This window comes from Anoplophora glabripennis, unplaced genomic scaffold (genome assembly GCF_000390285.2).
Source record: "Anoplophora glabripennis isolate ALB-LARVAE unplaced genomic scaffold, Agla_2.0 scaffold524, whole genome shotgun sequence".
In the NCBI taxonomy this organism is placed as follows: Eukaryota; Metazoa; Arthropoda; class Insecta; order Coleoptera; family Cerambycidae; genus Anoplophora; species Anoplophora glabripennis.
Genome location: NW_019416606.1, coordinates 10,127 through 28,872, shown reverse-complemented (window position 1 = coordinate 28,872; position 18,746 = coordinate 10,127). Strand labels below are relative to the sequence as shown.

General features: G+C 33.4%; 2 protein-coding genes across 4 annotated transcripts in view; one reads left to right on the top strand and one right to left on the bottom strand.

The window, feature by feature from the left end:
• The window catches only part of LOC108912564 (endothelin-converting enzyme homolog), a 62,008-nt gene extending 47,465 nt beyond the window's left edge, over positions 1–14,543 (bottom strand). For 2 of the 3 annotated variants that reach the window (XM_018717816.2, XM_018717820.2), the window contains exon 1: positions 14,024–14,313. Coding sequence is in view for 1 of the 3 variants with exons in the window: in XM_018717819.2 (XP_018573335.1) it covers positions 14,473–14,496 (24 nt within the window). In the remaining 2 variants the exon portion in view is untranslated. Of the gene's footprint in view, positions 1–14,023; positions 14,314–14,472 lie in introns of those variants that run through there. The other variant, XM_018717819.2, reaches the window with a different exon arrangement.
• A 2,971-nt stretch (positions 14,544–17,514) lies between these two features.
• On the top strand, positions 17,515–18,189 carry LOC108912561. The gene is made up of 2 exons (XM_018717811.1): positions 17,515–17,609; positions 17,805–18,189. The coding sequence occupies exons 1-2, from the start codon at positions 17,515–17,517 to the stop codon at positions 18,187–18,189; spliced, it is 480 nt and encodes a 159-aa protein (XP_018573327.1).
• The last annotated feature ends 557 nt before the right edge of the window (positions 18,190–18,746 follow it).

Below are 18,746 nucleotides of genomic sequence, written 5' to 3'. Positions count from 1 at the left end.
AAGTTTATTTTTTGAATATTCCTAAAATTTTGGTTTATAGTTTATAACGTATAATAAATTCTAACCCTTAAATATAACCTAAGTACAAATTCTTTCGGAAAAGAATGACACGGATGACTAAAAGGTAGTCTTTTAATTAATTCAAGAAATGTGCTACAAATGTTACTTTTTGTGGATAATTGTTCAAAATTATCTTGAAATATCTTTTCAGTGTTACAAATGAGCTCAACAAAGTTATCGTTTGGCATTTGCAATTGTCCAAATAAGGCATCTGCATTTTCATTATTATATAAAATAAAAATAAATCAACGAAATTATACCCACGCCTATGATTGCAATTCTTACGACCCGTTGTCGTTACTCGCCTGAACGAACGCCAAAGCCGTCTTTTCCGTTGGAAGGCGAGGCATAAACGCTGCGCGACGAAATCGACGCTAACCGTTCCCGCCAAGACAGTTGGGGAGCTATATAAGCTGTGGTACTATGATACGACATATTTTCTGCAAACATGTTAATATTTTCATTTGTAATCCAACTACGGTCCTGTTAAACTCCACGCCGTACTAAGTCTAATCATCACTTATTAGTGGCGCCAGTTATTACCGTTTCACATCAAGTGTTAGAAGGCCCAGGTACAATGATAAATAATTTTGTAAAAACAGATCAAAATTACCCTATTTGTTTGATGCCAATGTGGACGAACCGTCGACGACGAACATTAAAAAATATTCCATTGTTTTTAGAAAATTAAAATTGTTTACATGATTTATGAAATATTAGGGAATATTACTACGTAAATACGTTACTATCTTACAATTAAAATTAAAACAATTGCCTTATTATTCTCAGTATCACTGCCCTCTGATATTGACCTAGTTTAGCTGAACTATACTTCCGTCACTACATAAAGTAGACAGGGACGTATTTAGGAAAGTTAAAACAGGCACTATTAATTTTTGTTTGTTATTCAACCATTTCACCAGCTGAACAGATTAATAACATTTATTCACAGAAAAAGTCTAATTTATGTTAACGTTATTTATTATTATTTGTCCTGATCCGAACGCGTACGAAGGGCAACGGAGGCTAGCCTCCGCTGCGCAGGCTGTATGAACCTAGTGCGACCCTTATGTACAAGGTATTTAAGATCTATAAAGGAGCGTAGTCTCTGGTATATTTTTGGTGGCCTATAAGTTGTCTCAGCTTTATTTTACAATTACCTATTTTGGTTTTCAGTATATCGGTTTACGAGAAGGTGTCTGTGAAATATCTTTGTGTAGTTAAAATGTTATAAAGTTATGTCTCAATGTTTAGTGACGGTCTAGTGTGTTTTTGTGTTTTCATTTTCAAGTTTCTGTACGATATTATTGAAAACATATATATGAATCAAGAAAGAGTTCATACGGTTAAAACCTATTTTTCGTCAGGAAAAAAATATGTTGATGTTAGGAAACGATATTAGATGGATTATCCCGACCGACAAGTATCGAATAAGAAAATGAATTGTAAGATTTATTCAACATTTAAAATATTATGAAAGGCTTGAACTCCAATATGCTAATGTTGAACGGGAACAAACTCAGAGAGTGAGAAATTTTAAACACCGTGGAAGACGATCCTGATATCAAAGATGAGCCACAATATTTCATGTATGTCATGTTTAGGGTTTGCAATCCCGCATTCCGCATTACAGCATTCCAGCAATTTCCCGCATGTCAATGAGACCTGCGAAATTCCCGCATTTGTGCGGTAATTCCCGCGCGGGAAATTTTTGAATAGAACACGTCCGTTTAGCGACATAGCGCATGGCGCACGCGAGCGCCCCATTTGGTTTGCGTGCGCATCCCGTTCCCCTGTGATAGCATCCATCAATCGAGCGAAAGAAAGGATTGAAATCGGCAGATCTTTGCATCATTCAAACAAATTCCTTGATTCGTTTGTTTATTTTCGAGAAAAAAGTATTTACAAAGTAAAATTTTATATGTAACTAATAGTTTTGTCTTCTTGTATGTTACTTTAATTATACTATACTGCCCTACTTCGGAAAAAGACCGTAAATGCAGTTTTGTGACAAATTGAGATAATTACAATTTCGAAATCTATATCGCATTATACAATACCCATCTATAAATATCAAAAATATCGTTTTTATTTCTTTAAATTTAAAAATTTGTAATTTTAAATTTCTAATACTGTGCCACTTAGCAGACTTATGTACATGTATTTCATTAAGAGGTACATAGTATAAACGCCGCTTGTGACCACATACGGCTTTCTTCTCTAGCAGAAGCGTTGAAATCAATGTTTTTTACCAAATTAAACTCATATGTGTTTACATGCGTTGTTTTAAATTAAACAACAATTAAATATTATTTGCAACACAATATATTAAAAATTAGTAAAATACCCTGTAAGAACATCCAAAATATCATGTATATAGGATGTACATGTTCTGGTTCTTCTATTAATTTCTGTTGAAAATGTAGCACATACTGNAAAGGATTAAAATCGGCAGATCTTTGCATCATTCAAACAAATTCCTTGATTCGTTTGTTTATTTTCGAGAAAAAAGTATTTACAAAGTAAAATTTTATATGTAACTAATAGTTTTGTCTTCTTGTATGTTACTTTAATTATACTATACTGCCCTACTTCGGAAAAAGACCGTAAATGCAGTTTTGTGACAAATTGAGATAATTACAATTTCGAAATCTATATCGCATTATACAATACCCATCTATAAATATCAAAAATATCGTTTTTATTTCTTTAAATTTAAAAATTTGTAATTTTAAATTTCTAATACTGTGCCACTTAGCAGACTTATGTACATGTATTTCATTAAGAGGTACATAGTATAAACGCCGCTTGTGACCACATACGGCTTTCTTCTCTAGCAGAAGCGTTGAAATCAATGTTTTTTACCAAATTAAACTCATATGTGTTTACATGCGTTGTTTTAAATTAAACAACAATTAAATATTATTTGCAACACAATATATTAAAAATTAGTAAAATACCCTGTAAGAACATCCAAAATATCATGTATATAGGATGTACATGTTCTGGTTCTTCTATTAATTTCTGTTGAAAATGTAGCACATACTTGCACATGCGGCATTTTTACCTAGCAAAATCTTAAATTTATTAAGACAAAACAACATTTTCGACGCTGTTTTTATTGAAATTGCAATGTTTTCTAACATTCTTCAAATACATACAAAAAATATTTCTTTTTCGTTTGCCGTTACCGAAAAAATCAAGTTCTTACCTTAATTAGTAAATGAATGACAGCCAAATGAAGTATGCCTAATATCTCTTTGCAATTTTTCTAAACTGTCATATTCCGAAGTATATTATCGATGTATCTAGCAAATATTTTTTTAGAAATTGTTACTACGATTAAATTACTAACCTAACCTAGATGTTTATAAATTTAGTAATTTAACAGCAACAAGTACGTTAAGTAACTATAGAGACATAATAATATCTATGTAAAAATAACAAAAGTATTATATTATTGATGTGTTGATTTCTATTGATTCTTAGTTAATAAACATAGTTTTTAATCTATATAATGCTTATCTGTTGATTTTTAAATACCAAGAATTATTTATATTTCATTTGGTTAAATATAAACATTCCACAATAATAGCATTATTATTTTCATATATAAATATATTTTTAAATCTCTCGCGGGAATTACAGCGGGATCCCGCTGTAAAGGCGAATTTACCGCAAATTTCCAGCTGGAAAAAAAAGACTGCGGGATTGCAAACCCTAGTCATGTTATAAAAATCAGGTAAGTAAACAGATTATTTATTTGTTTTTGTGTATTTCATTTATCACTATTTATTTATTATTTTTTGAATTTTTGTTAGATTACTCTTGTTAGATACTGTTTCACAGTTTCTCTTATTTAAAACAATTAAATTTTCGTTTATGTGGGATGGGCGAACACCCACTTGATAAAGGTAACGCGGCAAAGAGCAGTACTTCATGGCAATGATATGAAAATTTGCATTTTTAATAAAGTTCCCCATCTTTCCTTTAAATTATGAGATTTAACAACAATGCATACCGCAGTTCCCAAATGTGTGTGTACTGGTATAGTATTTCCGATATCAAATGAAGAACAAAGGGATTGGCATTATGTACCAAATTCGGTCGCTGGCTCAGCAACTCGGCATTGAAATATTTGAAAAATTTGTTCCCATATTTATTGAGCCATACCCATATACAAGTCTGGTCGCCCAGTTGAAGAACGAGCGAGCATAAACACGGCCGCACTGGGCGACCTAGCCACATTTTCAGTTCTCAACAAATGGCCTAGCAGTGCAGTGCAGCAATGCGGAATTTGGTGTGATACAGGTAATTTTAATTTATTATAGGCACCTTCTATTCTATACATATTACAATTGCGAAAGGGAGAAATAAGAGGGATATTTTGTTTACTAATATTATTACAACATGGCATTTTAGAGACTTTTTAAAACGGAACAAAACGAAATTTACCATCAATATAATAAAATTGTTTGAGGACATAAATAACTAAAATATGTTGTTGGTCAAATGAACATATAATAGAAAATTTCCACAGATTATATACAAATTATTATAATTGTTTACCTTTAGGGACGCCTATGAAACTCATTACATTTTATTGCTAGGCGTTTTTATACATGCTCAACTGACTTCGGAAAGACTATACTGCGACTAACGAGCGCCGTTGTTTGAAGTCACACTTAAATGAACATGCAATAGTACGTTGTTAACGAACAACGTACCATTGCATGTATGTAACGACATACAGGGTGTTTTAATAGTATGAGATGAATTCGAGGAGTTGGTAGAAAAAACGATGAAACATATTTGTCGAAGTAACATTATTTTCCAAGACATAGCGAATTCTGATTGAAGTTAAAAATTCTACTTATTAAAATTGTTTTCAGTTAGTGCAGGAACATTACTTTGGTGTTTCATAATGCAATTTCACTAGCCTTCGAATTTGTGTTTAAATTGTTATAAGTATGCCTTTTTCTATCAAAGTAATTCTTAAAAACAATTGTCGATAATATCAGTTAAAAATAACATACCTCAAAATGGTCACCCATATTTGTATGTAAAATTGCAGATTATATCAGATACCACTGGAGTATTGAAAGTTACGTTTTGTGTATGTATTTCCTTAATAAATTACAACTTTTATTTGTCACTGCTAAAATAGATCGTCCATAACAGATAAAAGTGAATCGTAGATTTTCCACAACCTCTGGAAACTTGTGAGAGTAGTCTTATCTTAGTGGTCATCAACACATCCTAACACCCTGTGGGACGAATTAAATTCGATTGGATTTCAAGACATTTCAAAAACTACTTAGAGCAAATTTATGATACGTTCTCGAGCTCGGTTTTCTAGGCAAATTCAACTGTCAAATCAGATATTTGATAACCTCATAATTTGTTTTCGTGTTAGAGTGACATTGAATTTAAAGACATTTTCAATTACTTGTATATCTTTGCTGCTAAATAAGTTAGAAGTGAAGAAGGAACTGGCCCATATTATGAATCTTTTGGAGTTGCAAACTTGCATTACTTTGAAATGACAATCATAATTAGCTATGACCTACATAAATAACACAGGTCAACAAGGGTCAAGAAGCAGACACACTAATATGCATTTCCGAAGGATTTTGAATTGCTCTATCACATCAGGTTTTTGAGATATCGTAACCTAAAAGTGCAATAAACACTATTTTTCGTCATATTTGAGGTTATGTATCTCTATTCTATCTATTCTTTAAAAAAATACATATAATTTAAAAGCACAAGGCTCCCTCTTTCGATTGCCGTTGAGTTTGCTCAAATATCTTTTTTTTCGTGGAGATATCACATGTTGAAATTTCTAAGTTTATCAGTTTCTTAATATGCGAAAATCTACTAAGCATCCCTTAGACGTCAAACAGTTGATTGCAGTTCAGAAACTTCATACTCAGAAACCTTCAATACATACGAACTGAAACTCACAAACTCCAAATCAACAAACCCACAAACCCCAAACCTACAATCTCTAAACCCACAAACCCCAATCCCACAAAACCCGAACCTACAAACTCCAAGCTTACAAACCCCAAGCCCACCAACTCCAAACCCACAAACTGTATGGGTATGAAGTTTCTGAATTGCAATCGACTGCTTGATGTCTAAGGGGATTTTCGCATATTAAGAAACTGAGAAACTTAAAAATTTCAGCATGTGATATCTCAACGAAAAGAAAAGGAGATATTTGAGCAAACTCAACGGCATTCGAAAGAGGGAGCTTTTAGATTCAATGTATTAGTTTTTTGAAAAAGAATAGATGGCATTACTACATAACCTCAAATATGACGTAAAACAGTATTTTTTTGCACTTTTAGGTTAGGATATCTCAAAAACCTGACGTGATAGAGTAAATCCCTCGGAAATATATATTCAAGTTTCTGCTTCCAAAAAAAAGTTAAATTTTGTTGGTCTGTGTAATTTTTTCGCTGTCCAATGACATATCACTTTTTAATACTCACCACTTCTGCATCTCCTATAATATTTAAGGTTATGTATAACAAAATGGCGGTTGTTGAAAATTTACTTTTCTGTGCAGACTTTTGTTTAACGCACTGTATAAAAATATATATAGCCACCGACTAGGCCATGAAAGAACTTTAATTTAATATATGATAAGTAGCTTTTACTGCCATAGAGGGTGTTCACAATTGGATATAAATTATTCGATACTGTCAAATTGTCAGAGATGGTCAAATGGAAGAAAAAATGCTTCATTTAGTACGTATTCATTTCATTTTTGTCCATTATAAAGAATTTTTTGTTATTATTATTTATATCCAATAACTAATCGATTCCACCCCAAACGGGACCTCCCCCCCTTCCTAGTCAGGATCAAGATCAATTAGAGGTCAGATCGAGAAAAAGCGCTTTAAATCAAAGGATCTCGGAGTTTAGGTTTTTTGGGTCGCTCGGGATTGTTTCAAGGTCATTTCAAGGTCAATTTGAGAAAAAGCCAAGCAATCGAGTCTGACCATATGTTATACAGGATTTTGGATTCGCTGGGTTCGAATCCGAGGTCAGTTTGTCTGTATCGGGTTGTTTGAAGGTCCTCTCAAGGTCATTTCAAGGTCAAGTTGAGAAAAGCCAAGTTTGAGATCAGTTTGTCTGTCAGGTCATTTGAAAGTCATTTGAAAATTAATTTATGGAATAGACCCTTATAGTCGCTGAGTACGAATCCGAGGTCCATTTATATGTATTAATAAAGGTTCAAGGTTATTTCAAGGTTGTTTTGAGAAAAAAGACTTCTGGTAGGGTCAGTGAGAGACGATTTCAGACCCCTCTGTTTTTGACCGAAGCTAAAATTGTTGACACTAAAAATAGGTCTTTAAAATCATTCGAGATTAAATAGAGCTACGCAAGGTTTAGGCAACTTCAGCTGAAGGAGCAAATGAACAGATCTTTTTTTTCTCGAAAACTACTTATTTTACACAAAAATGACCTGTACAAAGGGAACGGTTGTAGGATTTCGCATGGATTCCACGTCAGTGATCCCTTGACCTAAAACTTGGCCAATCCTCATTACCTTCGACTCACTTTAAGCTAATCGATATATATAGTGGAGGACCAAATCGCCATATGATTACTCGTATTACCTTCGGCATTAACATTCAATGTGCACCACAAGGTATGTCTATGTCTTCGAGGTAATATGAGTTGGTATGTGGAAATATGAGTTTTTGTGAAGTATAGGTTAGTCTTTAGTTACCAACAAGATTCCGTGAAATACAGGGAGGTCCAAAATCGCCCCTTACTAATTCTACCTGAAAACGTCTTTTTTCTTAAATTCTTCGTGTACATATAATCGGACCTTAGATTCAAACTCAGAGACTTCAAAAACGATAATCGATTTCTTGTTTTTTTCTTGGTTTTCTTTAAATCGAAATGTTGGTCAACTTGCCTGAATTTTTGATATGAGTTAGTTTGAGGTATATTATAACAATAAGTGACAGTAATTTTTTGTTCAACCCCCGGCCAAGGGTGAAAAAAGATAAAACAAAGGAGTTTTTCAAGATAACTCAAAAGGGGCAAGGGCTAGAAAAAAAGTTTCTTATAAAAGTTGTAAAGCATACAATTCTACATAAAAATGGCCTCTTGATTTTTTCTTGTATTATTAAAATTAACAGAGTTAGGGAGGCTAGAAGTTAAGGGAAGATTTCAGAAATTTAAAAAAATCATAACGAGCAGAAAAACGAATGAATTTTATAATTTTTTTTTTCAATCTACTCTAAAAAATGTAGATACACGTATTTTTCGGGATGAAATACACCCTCAAAGTTCGCCCCCCAAAATAGTTTTTTTCTAAATTTCTAAGGGTTCTAATCAATATTCTGAAATGAAACAAAATGGAAATTGCTTATGATTAAAAAAAACAAATATTTTGCAAGTGATTCCGTGTTTGGGGGTTGCTACCCTTATTTTTTATTTTAGAAAAACTATATTTTTTATTTATAAAAAATCATATTTACTCAAAAAGAATTAAAAATATGATTTATGTAAACAAATTGACAAAATTAAATTTTTAAAATCTCTGTTTAGGGGGGTGAACAACAAATTTGAAATTGTTATAACCTTCTTATTAAAAATTAAAAAAATATATCTATTTCTCTGAAAAGAAAGGTTACATTTTTTAGAGTAAATCGAAAAAATTATAAAATTAATTCATATTTCTGCTTACGATTTTTTAAATTTCTGAAATCTTCCCTTAACTTCTACCCTCCCTAACTCTGTTAATTTTAATAATACAAGAAAAAGTCAAGAGGCCATTTTTATGTAGAATTGTATGCTTTACAACTTTTTTTCCTAGCCCTTACTGGTTTTGAGTTATCTTGAAAAATCCCTTTGTTTTATGTTTTTTCACCCTTGGCCGGGGTGTCAATTACTGTCACTTATTATTAACATAACATACCTTAAACTAACTCATATAAAAAATTCAGGCAAGTTGACCAAAATTTCGATTTAAAGGCTTATTTAATTATTGGACTATTAGTTGGATATAAATAGTAAAAACAAAATTCTTTGAAGGGGGCCGGAAACCGGCCTAATTGACCCTCTCCCTTTGAACATAACTTTTTTTGTTATTGTGGATATTATTTGAAAAATGAGATATTTTCAAATTTCGTTTTTATTATCTTTGTTTTATTTGAAAAGTTCTATGAAAATAGAAAAACACCTTTTTACACCTCTATTTGAATGTGGAATTAAATCTTTATTGTAACGTTTTGCTTTTCAGCAACCATCATCAGTTTAGTTTTTGTTTAAACTAAACCAATTAATATTTTTACGTCACGAGTGAAGATTGTGAAAATTTATTTATAATTTATGCAGAGTGTGTAGCTGAGACTGTCCGCAAATTACGTGGAATTTTTCATAGAAGGAACGCCTCGAATGAAACAACTATAAAAAGGTTAGTTACCAAATTTTAACAAACAGGTCCGGTTGCAAACAATAAAGAAATAGGCCGTTCAGCCGAAAATTCCCGTAACCTTAGTGCGCCGTTGGTCATTGCAATTAAACATTTCAGAAAACAATGCAGCATGCAGCAGATTTTAACAAAAGATCTGCATCTGCATCCATTCAAGATTCGGCTAACCCAGGAATTGAAACCAGAAGACGCTTTAATGCGCCGGACATTCGTTGATTGGATGTTGGATAATCAACAAGTGCACCTTCGTGGGTATGTAAACAAGCAAATCGAATTTGGGGTAGAGACGATCAATGCTCGAGTCATTCAAGAACGGCCACTGTATATGTACACATAGTATGACAAGTGTGGTGTGGATTTTACGCTGGTGGGGTGATTGGTCCGTTCTTTTTTGAAAATGAGGCAGCGACTGTCAATGGAGGATGATATCGAGTGACGCTATTGAACTTTTTGTGGCCTCATTTGGATAAGACATGTGAAACCACGTGTTGCGGCAGAAATTTAATGGACGACACATCTTGTCAGTGAACAGTGAAGTGAGTTGGCCACCAAGGTCATGCGATCTTACGCCATGCGACTTTTTTCTGTGGAGATTCCTAAAGTCCAAAGTTTATTCTGCTCAAATAAATACCATTCCTTAATTAAAGGCAGAGATTCGGGGAGTTATCAAAGAAATTCAGCCGCAGATATGCCAAAGCGTGATACAGAATTTTCTTAAAAGAAGTTAATTTATGAAAGCTGTTGAATATACAATTGTAAAAAGGCAGTACCAACATCTCTGAAGAAAATAACACTGATGATTAGTTTTCCAAAAGGAAACGTCCCTAAACAGTAACATATTGTACATAACAGCACTGGGAAGAAAATTGAAAAAAAAAACATGACGATGGTTGTAGAAAGACGAAACGTCATAATAAGTATATGATGCCATAAAGCAAAAATTTCATTGAGAAAGTATTTATATTTTCGTTTACGTTTCCATACAGTCCTAAAAAAAATCGAAATGGAAATACATTTTTCAAACAATTTCAAAAACTAATATAGATATCTTCAAGTTCTTTTCGAGAAATGAATATGCACTGGTTTTATGGCAATCTTGATCTTTTTCCATTGTGGAGGGTCGGTTAATAAAACAAAATATTGAGCAAATTGTCAGTGCGAATATATGACACGTATATACGACTATCACTATAGGTAACCAGAAGAAGGATTTAATTTCACTAGCAATAAGCAACAAATATACAGCATATTCCATTAAAAAAAAAGTTTGCTTTATACATTTGAAACGCAACAGTCAATTGTTTTTTTAACTTTCTTTGATATCGCATGAAAATTCTCTAAAACTTTGGTCCTTACGATTTTTTTATAGATATAAAGCTAAAAAAGATTAGGGGGGTACATACAATATAATCGCCTACTAGATATACTCGATAAACCATTTACGATTATCGAATTGATAATCCATGGCCTGCTGCGATTATTTTTAAAAGCGCCATTTTTGGAAAAGTCTCTTTATTGATTTTTTATGGAAATACAGACTACGTAGCTTTTACCAGCGTCACTCCAATCAACTTATAGCGCAGAATAATTTCTTTATACACTTTCAACTTTTTAAGTTTTTATTTCAATTTAAAAATCTAGAAGGCATTGGAAATGGTGTGAAGATGCTTGTTTAGTAGCTATTGACATTGATGATTATTAACATCGGCCAATAATAGGTAGTTACTATAGTGTTATTACTAAAATTTTAGTTCATCAGTTCAGATGAAAAGTAGATCACAACTTCTAACCTAATAAGTCACACAGTTTGTAGCTGAATCCATTGATGAACAATTGCGAACAGATGTTATTTACACAGACTTTTCGAAGGCTTTCAACAGACTTGATCGTGAAATATCACTGTCAAAGCTTAATAAATTTGGTCTCTCGAATTAACTAATACATAACATAACTAATTGCTTAGATATTAATTAGTATCTTCTCTATACTGACCTGAAAATATTCTCAACCATTAAGAACAACGACGATTGTATACGTCTTCAAAATAATTTGATTCAAATTGCTAACTGGTGACAATTGAACCGACTTCCTATGAATGCTGAGAAGTGTAACATAATATTTTACACTTACAAGTATGTCGTATGGGTTCATAGTCAGAAAAAGTAAAGATTTTGTAAAAATAAACACGCTAAAAACTTTGTATTTTTCTTTTGTTAAATTTAAGTTTGAACATACTGCACCCGCTTGGTTTCCTTACTATAATTTTGTTCAGAATACAGAAGCAGCACAGTAATTTTTACGTTTCGAGTGTCAATCAAGAGAGGGAAACAATTTTTATATTTCTACGCCACCTACAAATATTCAGGGTGAGTCAGTTTTTTGTAATAGGATTTTAACAGTTGATAGAGAATCATTTTTTTATAAGAAAAGTTCCTATAAACGTAGGTCTTAGAACGCTTCGTTTGTGAGATATAGGGTGTTGAAAACAAAATTTTTTTAAGAATTTTTCTTAATATCTCTAAAGGACCAACATATATTGAACTGAAATTTGGTATTAATAACACATTAGTTATGGTGAATAAAACAAGGATATCTGTTATCCATTTCACCCACCAGTGACGTGCCTGAGGTGGATTACTGACCCCTAAAAAAAAAATAATTCGTACGCCCGTGAATTTTTCTGGAAAATAACATAATTTCTAAATTTTTTAATCAATTCTGAACAAAACAGATCTCTTTCAATTTTTTATAAAATGAACGGTTTTTGGTTAAATTCATTTGGCATGAAACTATTCCAACGATATTGGTAATATATTTGTAATAGGAAAAATATGATGTACCCTGAAAATCAACAAAAATGTCATAACGTTGACATAAGAACGCAAACATTGTGTAACGTGTGTGTCAATTAGTTCTTTTTTTAAGTTCTGTGTTTGTTTTTTCATGCCAAATTTCAGTTTAATATCTGTTGGTCTTTTAGAGATAATAAGATAAATTCTTAAAACTGTTTGTTTTCTACACCCTATATCTCACAAATGAAGCGTTATAAGACCTATGTTTATAGGAACTTTTCTTATTAAAAAATGATTCTCTACCAACTGTTATTATTCATTCAATCGTTTTTGTTAATTTTCAGTGCACATCATATTTTTCTTATTAATTCACAAATGTATTAGGTACCAATATCGTTGAAACAGTTTCATGCCAAATGAATTTAACCAAAAACTGTTAATTTTATAAAAAAATTGAAAGAGATCTGTTTGGTTCACAATTTATTAAAAAATTTAGAAATAATGTTATTTTCCAGAAAAATTCACGGGCGTACGAATTATTTTTTTAAAGGGGGCAGTAACCCACCTCAGGCACGTCACTGGTGGGTGAAATGGATAACAGATATCTTTGTTTTATTCACCATAACTAATGCGTTATTAATACCAAATTTCAGTTCAATATATGTAGGTATTTTAGAGATATTAAGAAAAATTCTTAAAAAAAGTTTGTTTTCAACACCCTATATCTCACAAACGAAGCGTTCTAAGACCTACGTTTATAGAAACTTTTCTTATAAAAAAATGAGTCTCTACCAACTGTTCCACAAAAAACTGACTCGCCCTGTATTTAAATATTCACCTATTTACACAATGTGTAATTATTGTAATTTATTTGGCAATCAATTAGATATTTTTAATTCCAGCGCTACCAAAATAAAATCACTGTATTTTAACTGATATATTTGTATACTACTGATGCTTTCTTTTTATATTAATATTAAAATAGTTTTTAACCACGTTTTTGTTTTATTGTACTTTTGTCCATTGCTGCTTTTTTATCTCTTAATGTTTCTTCTGTAATTTTTTTCCGTCTTTACCCTCCTGTACTGAAGTTGGAGTTTTACACCTGTAGAACGCAGTGTATCAATAAATAAATAAATAGAATCTGATTATAGACCTAAATTATAAAAATATTAGATGCTGCCTAAAATTATGAAAATAAATGAGTTTTATGCACACTAGGTCCGTATTAAATAATTACTCTGCTTTATAACTAGGTAGAAGTAGGTTTAAGTGATGCTGATTAAAGCTACGTTGTCAAATTTTTAATAAAAAGTCCCTAATGTAATATTCCAAACAATCATATCTAAAAAAAAACGCAGCGGACTATGGACTGGTAAACTGGATCATCGTAATTGGTTCAGCAAGTAGGTACATCCAGAAGGCCACTATTTATATAAAAAAAAACAGTGGATTGCAAATTATAGAGCGGTGTCCTGGATTATAATAGGCCACACACTGTATATAAGTTTTAAAAGCTCTCTAAAGAATAAATTTTGTATTTTTCTTCATGCTGTCACTGGAATCTAACATAAAATTACGAAAGACGATATATTTTTGACTTTGTAAAACAGAAATTATTATTATTATTATTATTTTGCTGGAAAATATTTGAATCGTAAAAAAATGTTTTCGTCAGAATATGTGTTAACTATATCTAGATACGTACGGTGAGACGATGAATCGGCTAATAGTCCGCTAATTAGAAACGCAAACGGCAAAAACCAAATAGCAACCGGCCGATTTTACACGGGAACATGCCCCGGAAGCAAGACTCGAAAAAACGCGTCCACGGACACTCCAGGAAATTCAAAACAATTGCCCCGCCACACTGCGCAACAAAACGCGTCGACCCTATTCTTTAAGTGCCACCAGCGGTATTCCAATAACAATATTTATTATTGACGTCAACGTCCGGTTCTACAAAACAATCAACCCATCCGCGGCGAAACAAACAAACGCACTGCGAGCCCGCTGTTTAATCAAACTAGTCGACAATTATCCAGACGGCCGGGAGCGGTGGCGGTCGCGCCTTCAAAAGTTTACCCCTGCCCCCTGCCTACTAGATCCCTAGTTCGTCGTGGAAATTTGTTAAGCAGACGGAAATAAGTCACTTACCTTGACGCTCATGGTTGGGTACATCAAAAAACACTAAACTGGCATGGACTGTTTGTAAACCGCGTTGCTGGTGGGCAGATGTTGTACCGGCGGCGGTGTGTCGACGCCCTGAGTGGAAATTCGACGCCCGACGTCGCCGTTATCAGATTATTGATTGCTGGGTTCTCGAGAGGCGCCGCGGCGTATATGACTCCCGCTGGGTTCGAACGAGGCGACCTTGCGTAAAATTCCTAGACGATTTTTCGTACACAAGATCCTAACACGGACAGTGTGACAAATACTAAAGTCCAGTAACTAACTAATTCCAGTAATTAGGACTCGTGTAGAGAATACGACTATAAATGCTTCACGAGACGATAAAATACTTCGTCGGTTTTGATGTAGTCAAAATTTCTTTAAATTTATCAGATTGAATAAGTAGTACACAGCCTTTAAGAATGATTACAAGCCACGTGACAAATAATTTGGTTTCGAACAGTAATTTAATTTCCTTCAGTTGGTAATTAAATTTTGGTAAAATTAAAGCAATAAGATTATGATTTACATTAAAATACAATATTCTGTTTCACTGGCTGGTGATTGGTGTAATTTTTCACGAGATTTTATTCAACCAATCAACGATAGCATTATCTCGAGCATTGACGTAACGGTTTGTCATTGTTCATTGTAAACGAATCATTAACATTAGTGACGCTAAGATTTAGGGATTTTTCCTTACAAGTACCGGCCCTGCAATGTTAGTTATTTAAGCCAGGCGGTTACGTGGCTTGTAAACATTTATGAAAGCTTCACTCAAAATTATACAACTATTCCTTCACTTGAAAGTGAAGTTGCTATTACGATTACAGCAAATTAATGTTTTAAAACTATTATTAGTCATATATAACATTTTCAAAACTCTGTTGAGGTCACAAAATCAACACTGAAAACATGTGGATGAGAAAATTTAAAAGGTTTGATTTTTAAATAGTACAACTTCAAAACTTTGCGATAACTTGGCGAATTCAATTTTTCAATTGTTTAGAGATTTCCTTATTATGAATTTATTTAATTTTTAAGTTACTTTTTGAAACCAACTGATATTTTTTTAAAGTAGAATTCATATTATCCTCCAAATAATTGTCTCGACACATTATTTCACAAAATCGCAATTCGTTGATGCGCATGCACAGATCACCTACCACGGTGATCAGGAAGGGAGAAAAAGTTCGATGAAAATGTCCGCCAAAACGGCTAACGCAGAAAGCTTCTGTATCATCTGGACATTCAAAATTCGCAAAGCTCAAAATCCTATCAGATCCTTCTTGCGAATTATGGGCATTTGTATATATGTAAAAACGGACTTTCCAGATCTTGCACTGTCCATCGTTCGCTCGAAGTTCCCAGCTCACCTATTCCATATTATGGGCCCAAACCACGTTCGTTTTTATTAATAGGTTCTCGTAAGTCTTATCTTGAGGATAGTTTGGTGCAAACAACATTATTTAATTTGTTAATAACAATTTACCGACCTGCAGAAACATCTGAATTGGTACTATCCAAGGATATTTTTGTAAAACAGATTGTAGGCTGAGAATTTGGGATATTTACCCAAGCGATTGGGTCAATATGTAAAGAAATTGTGGTGTAAACCAAACTATAAATATAAATTTGACATGAGCATAAAAATGAAAGAAATAAACTTTTAAAAAAACAATTTTACCAAAAATGGCATAATTTTTTTTATTATTTTCATCCAAGGAACTGTGGTTCACAGCTTGCATCAAGTGCTTGATCTTCAAGAAAAGTTGATTGATGAAAGTCGCATCTCGATATCTTGATTTGTTTAAGAGATACAGGCCGTTTTTCAATTTTAGTAATTTCTTATGATTCTCTATCACTTTTTTTTTGTGAACATATTTTATTTTTGTAAAGAGGATTTTTACCCGTTATAACAAACTTATATTTTTGAATGCGTATTCCCTTTCAACTGATGTATTAGACATAATATTTACACAAAAAATTTCTTTCAAAGGAATAAACGCCAAAAATAATTTTCGCATAATTCAATTATTTCTTGATACAGTTATGTGTGCCATGGATATGTTTGATGTGCCGATGAAAAAATGAAAAAAAATGCATGGTACGCTGAATTGTATCAAAAATCAAATAATTTTTGCTGTTTATATCTTGAAAATATTTTTTTTTTGTAAATATTATGTATGATACACCATTTGAAAAGAAATCGTACATAGACTCAAAACATCAACAAATATACAGGGAGATTTCACTTTAAACACAGAAACTGCAGTAATAGATTAGTTGCTAAAAAATAAGTAGAGTTTGCTCTATAAACTTTTTTTCTGGGGGACGTGGTATTCGAGGTACAGGGTGTTCAAGTTTCCAAAAAAAAAATATATATATTTTCCTGTCATATGTTCATAATACGCTGAACAATTTAAATGAAAATTACTACAGCGTTTTCACTTAATTAGATCTTTTATTGTATGGTATGGTTTCCCAAGAAAAAAATATGCCACTGGTGTTTTTTTGTAGAAATAATATTAACGTTAAATAAATGAAAAATATTTCTTGATGTTTTTTAATAGTAGCAGCCGTTTAGGAGATAATTTACTTCACAGGAGTTTGATCCAAACCGATTCAATAACACCTCAACTGTATTGCTTGCGAAAGATTCACAAACCGAATATCCCTCTTCGACCAATAGAGAGTGCAGTTGGATCAGCAACACACCCCCTGGCCCGATACGTCGCACATGAGATAAGGGACTTAGTAGGGAGGATAGAGCATAACGTCAAAAACGCCGGAGGCTTTATCGACAAAATTCGAGGAATTGAACTCCAACCAGGAGATATCCTAATCAGCTTCGATGTTGCATCCCTATTTACGAAAGTACCTGTCGACGAAGCTTTGGAGGAACTGCATTGAAGACTAATCGCAGAGGAAAAAGATGCGAGTCTAATGGAATTCTCAAAAGTGTGCATAAAATCGACCTTCTTTGCATTCCGGTACTAATTCTACGAACAGACAGAGGGAGCAGCAATGGGTTCACCGTTATCTCCAGTCCTGGCCAATATGTATATGGAAGCCTTTGAGAAGAAAGCCCTGGAATCTACAACGTTGAAGCCTAAATGCTGGTACTGATATGTTGAAGACACCTTCATCATCTGGCGCCACGGACGCAACACTGTAGCGAATTTCCTGGATCACATCAATGGGATACATCCAGATATCCAGTTTACCATGGAAATAGAAAAAAACGCCGCTCTTCCCTTCTTGGATGTTTTGGTTGAAAGAAAACCAGATGGCACTTTAGGACATTGAGTATATAGGAAGCCTACTCACACAGACAGGTATCTGAATGCAGAGTCCCACCACCACCCAGCCCAAAAACAGGGGATCATAAATACCTTGATTCATCGAGCGCGGATCATCAGCGAGCCAAGACACTTGGCCGAAGAACTAGAACACCTACGCACGGCCTTGATAGTGAATGGCTGCACGGAGAGAAATATAGAACGAGCTAACAGGAGGAGACATACACCCATTGAGAAACAGGAGTACTTAGCGACGACGTATCTACCTTACGTGAAAGGTTGTACAGATAAAATCGGGCGTCTTTTGAAGAAGAGGAATATTAACACAGTATTCAGAACTGTAAGGAAAATGGCGGCAGTGTGTACAGTATTCCTTGCTCTTGCGGAAAGGTCTACATAGGACAAACAGGAAGGCACATCAACACGAGGTTAAAGGAGCACAAAAGTCTCCTCAAAAATAACAACTGGGAAATGTCGGCAGTAGCAGAGCATAGGGCGGACACAGGATACACAGTGGATCTGAGTGAAGCCAACATGGTGGTGAGAGAGAGAAGATTTTGGCCCCGACTATAAGAGAACCTTTAGAAATTTACAGAAATCCGAACAACTTCAACAGGGAAAGTGGCGTGGATCTGCCAGGTATATGGAAGAGAGTCATCCGTGAAAGCAACATCAAATATAAATAGTGACAAGACTAGTAGATCTCCAGTTTCAGAGTAACTTCTGAAGAAGAGAGCGATATGTCTCTCGAAACGTCAAGTGTTATAAACAAAGATAATTTACTTATTTGACGACCATAATTCATCTGCAAAAATTGATTCTTTTGTCTTCATTACCAGTTAGTAGGTTTTATGATGATCTCGTTTTAATATTATAAGTACCATTGTTTATTTATTCCTGAAGCTGCAGTCCATTTTGGACTTACGAACACGAGACGAATTGTGGCAAAAAATAGAG

Coding starts and splice junctions, on each gene's coding strand:
- LOC108912561 (XM_018717811.1), top strand. CDS start 17,515: ATGGGTTCACCGTTATCTCCAGTCCTGGCCAATATGTATATGGAAGCC. Junction 17,610..17,804: donor ACGTTGAAGCCTAAATGCTG/GTACTGATATGT, acceptor TTGAGTATATAG/GAAGCCTACTCACACAGACA.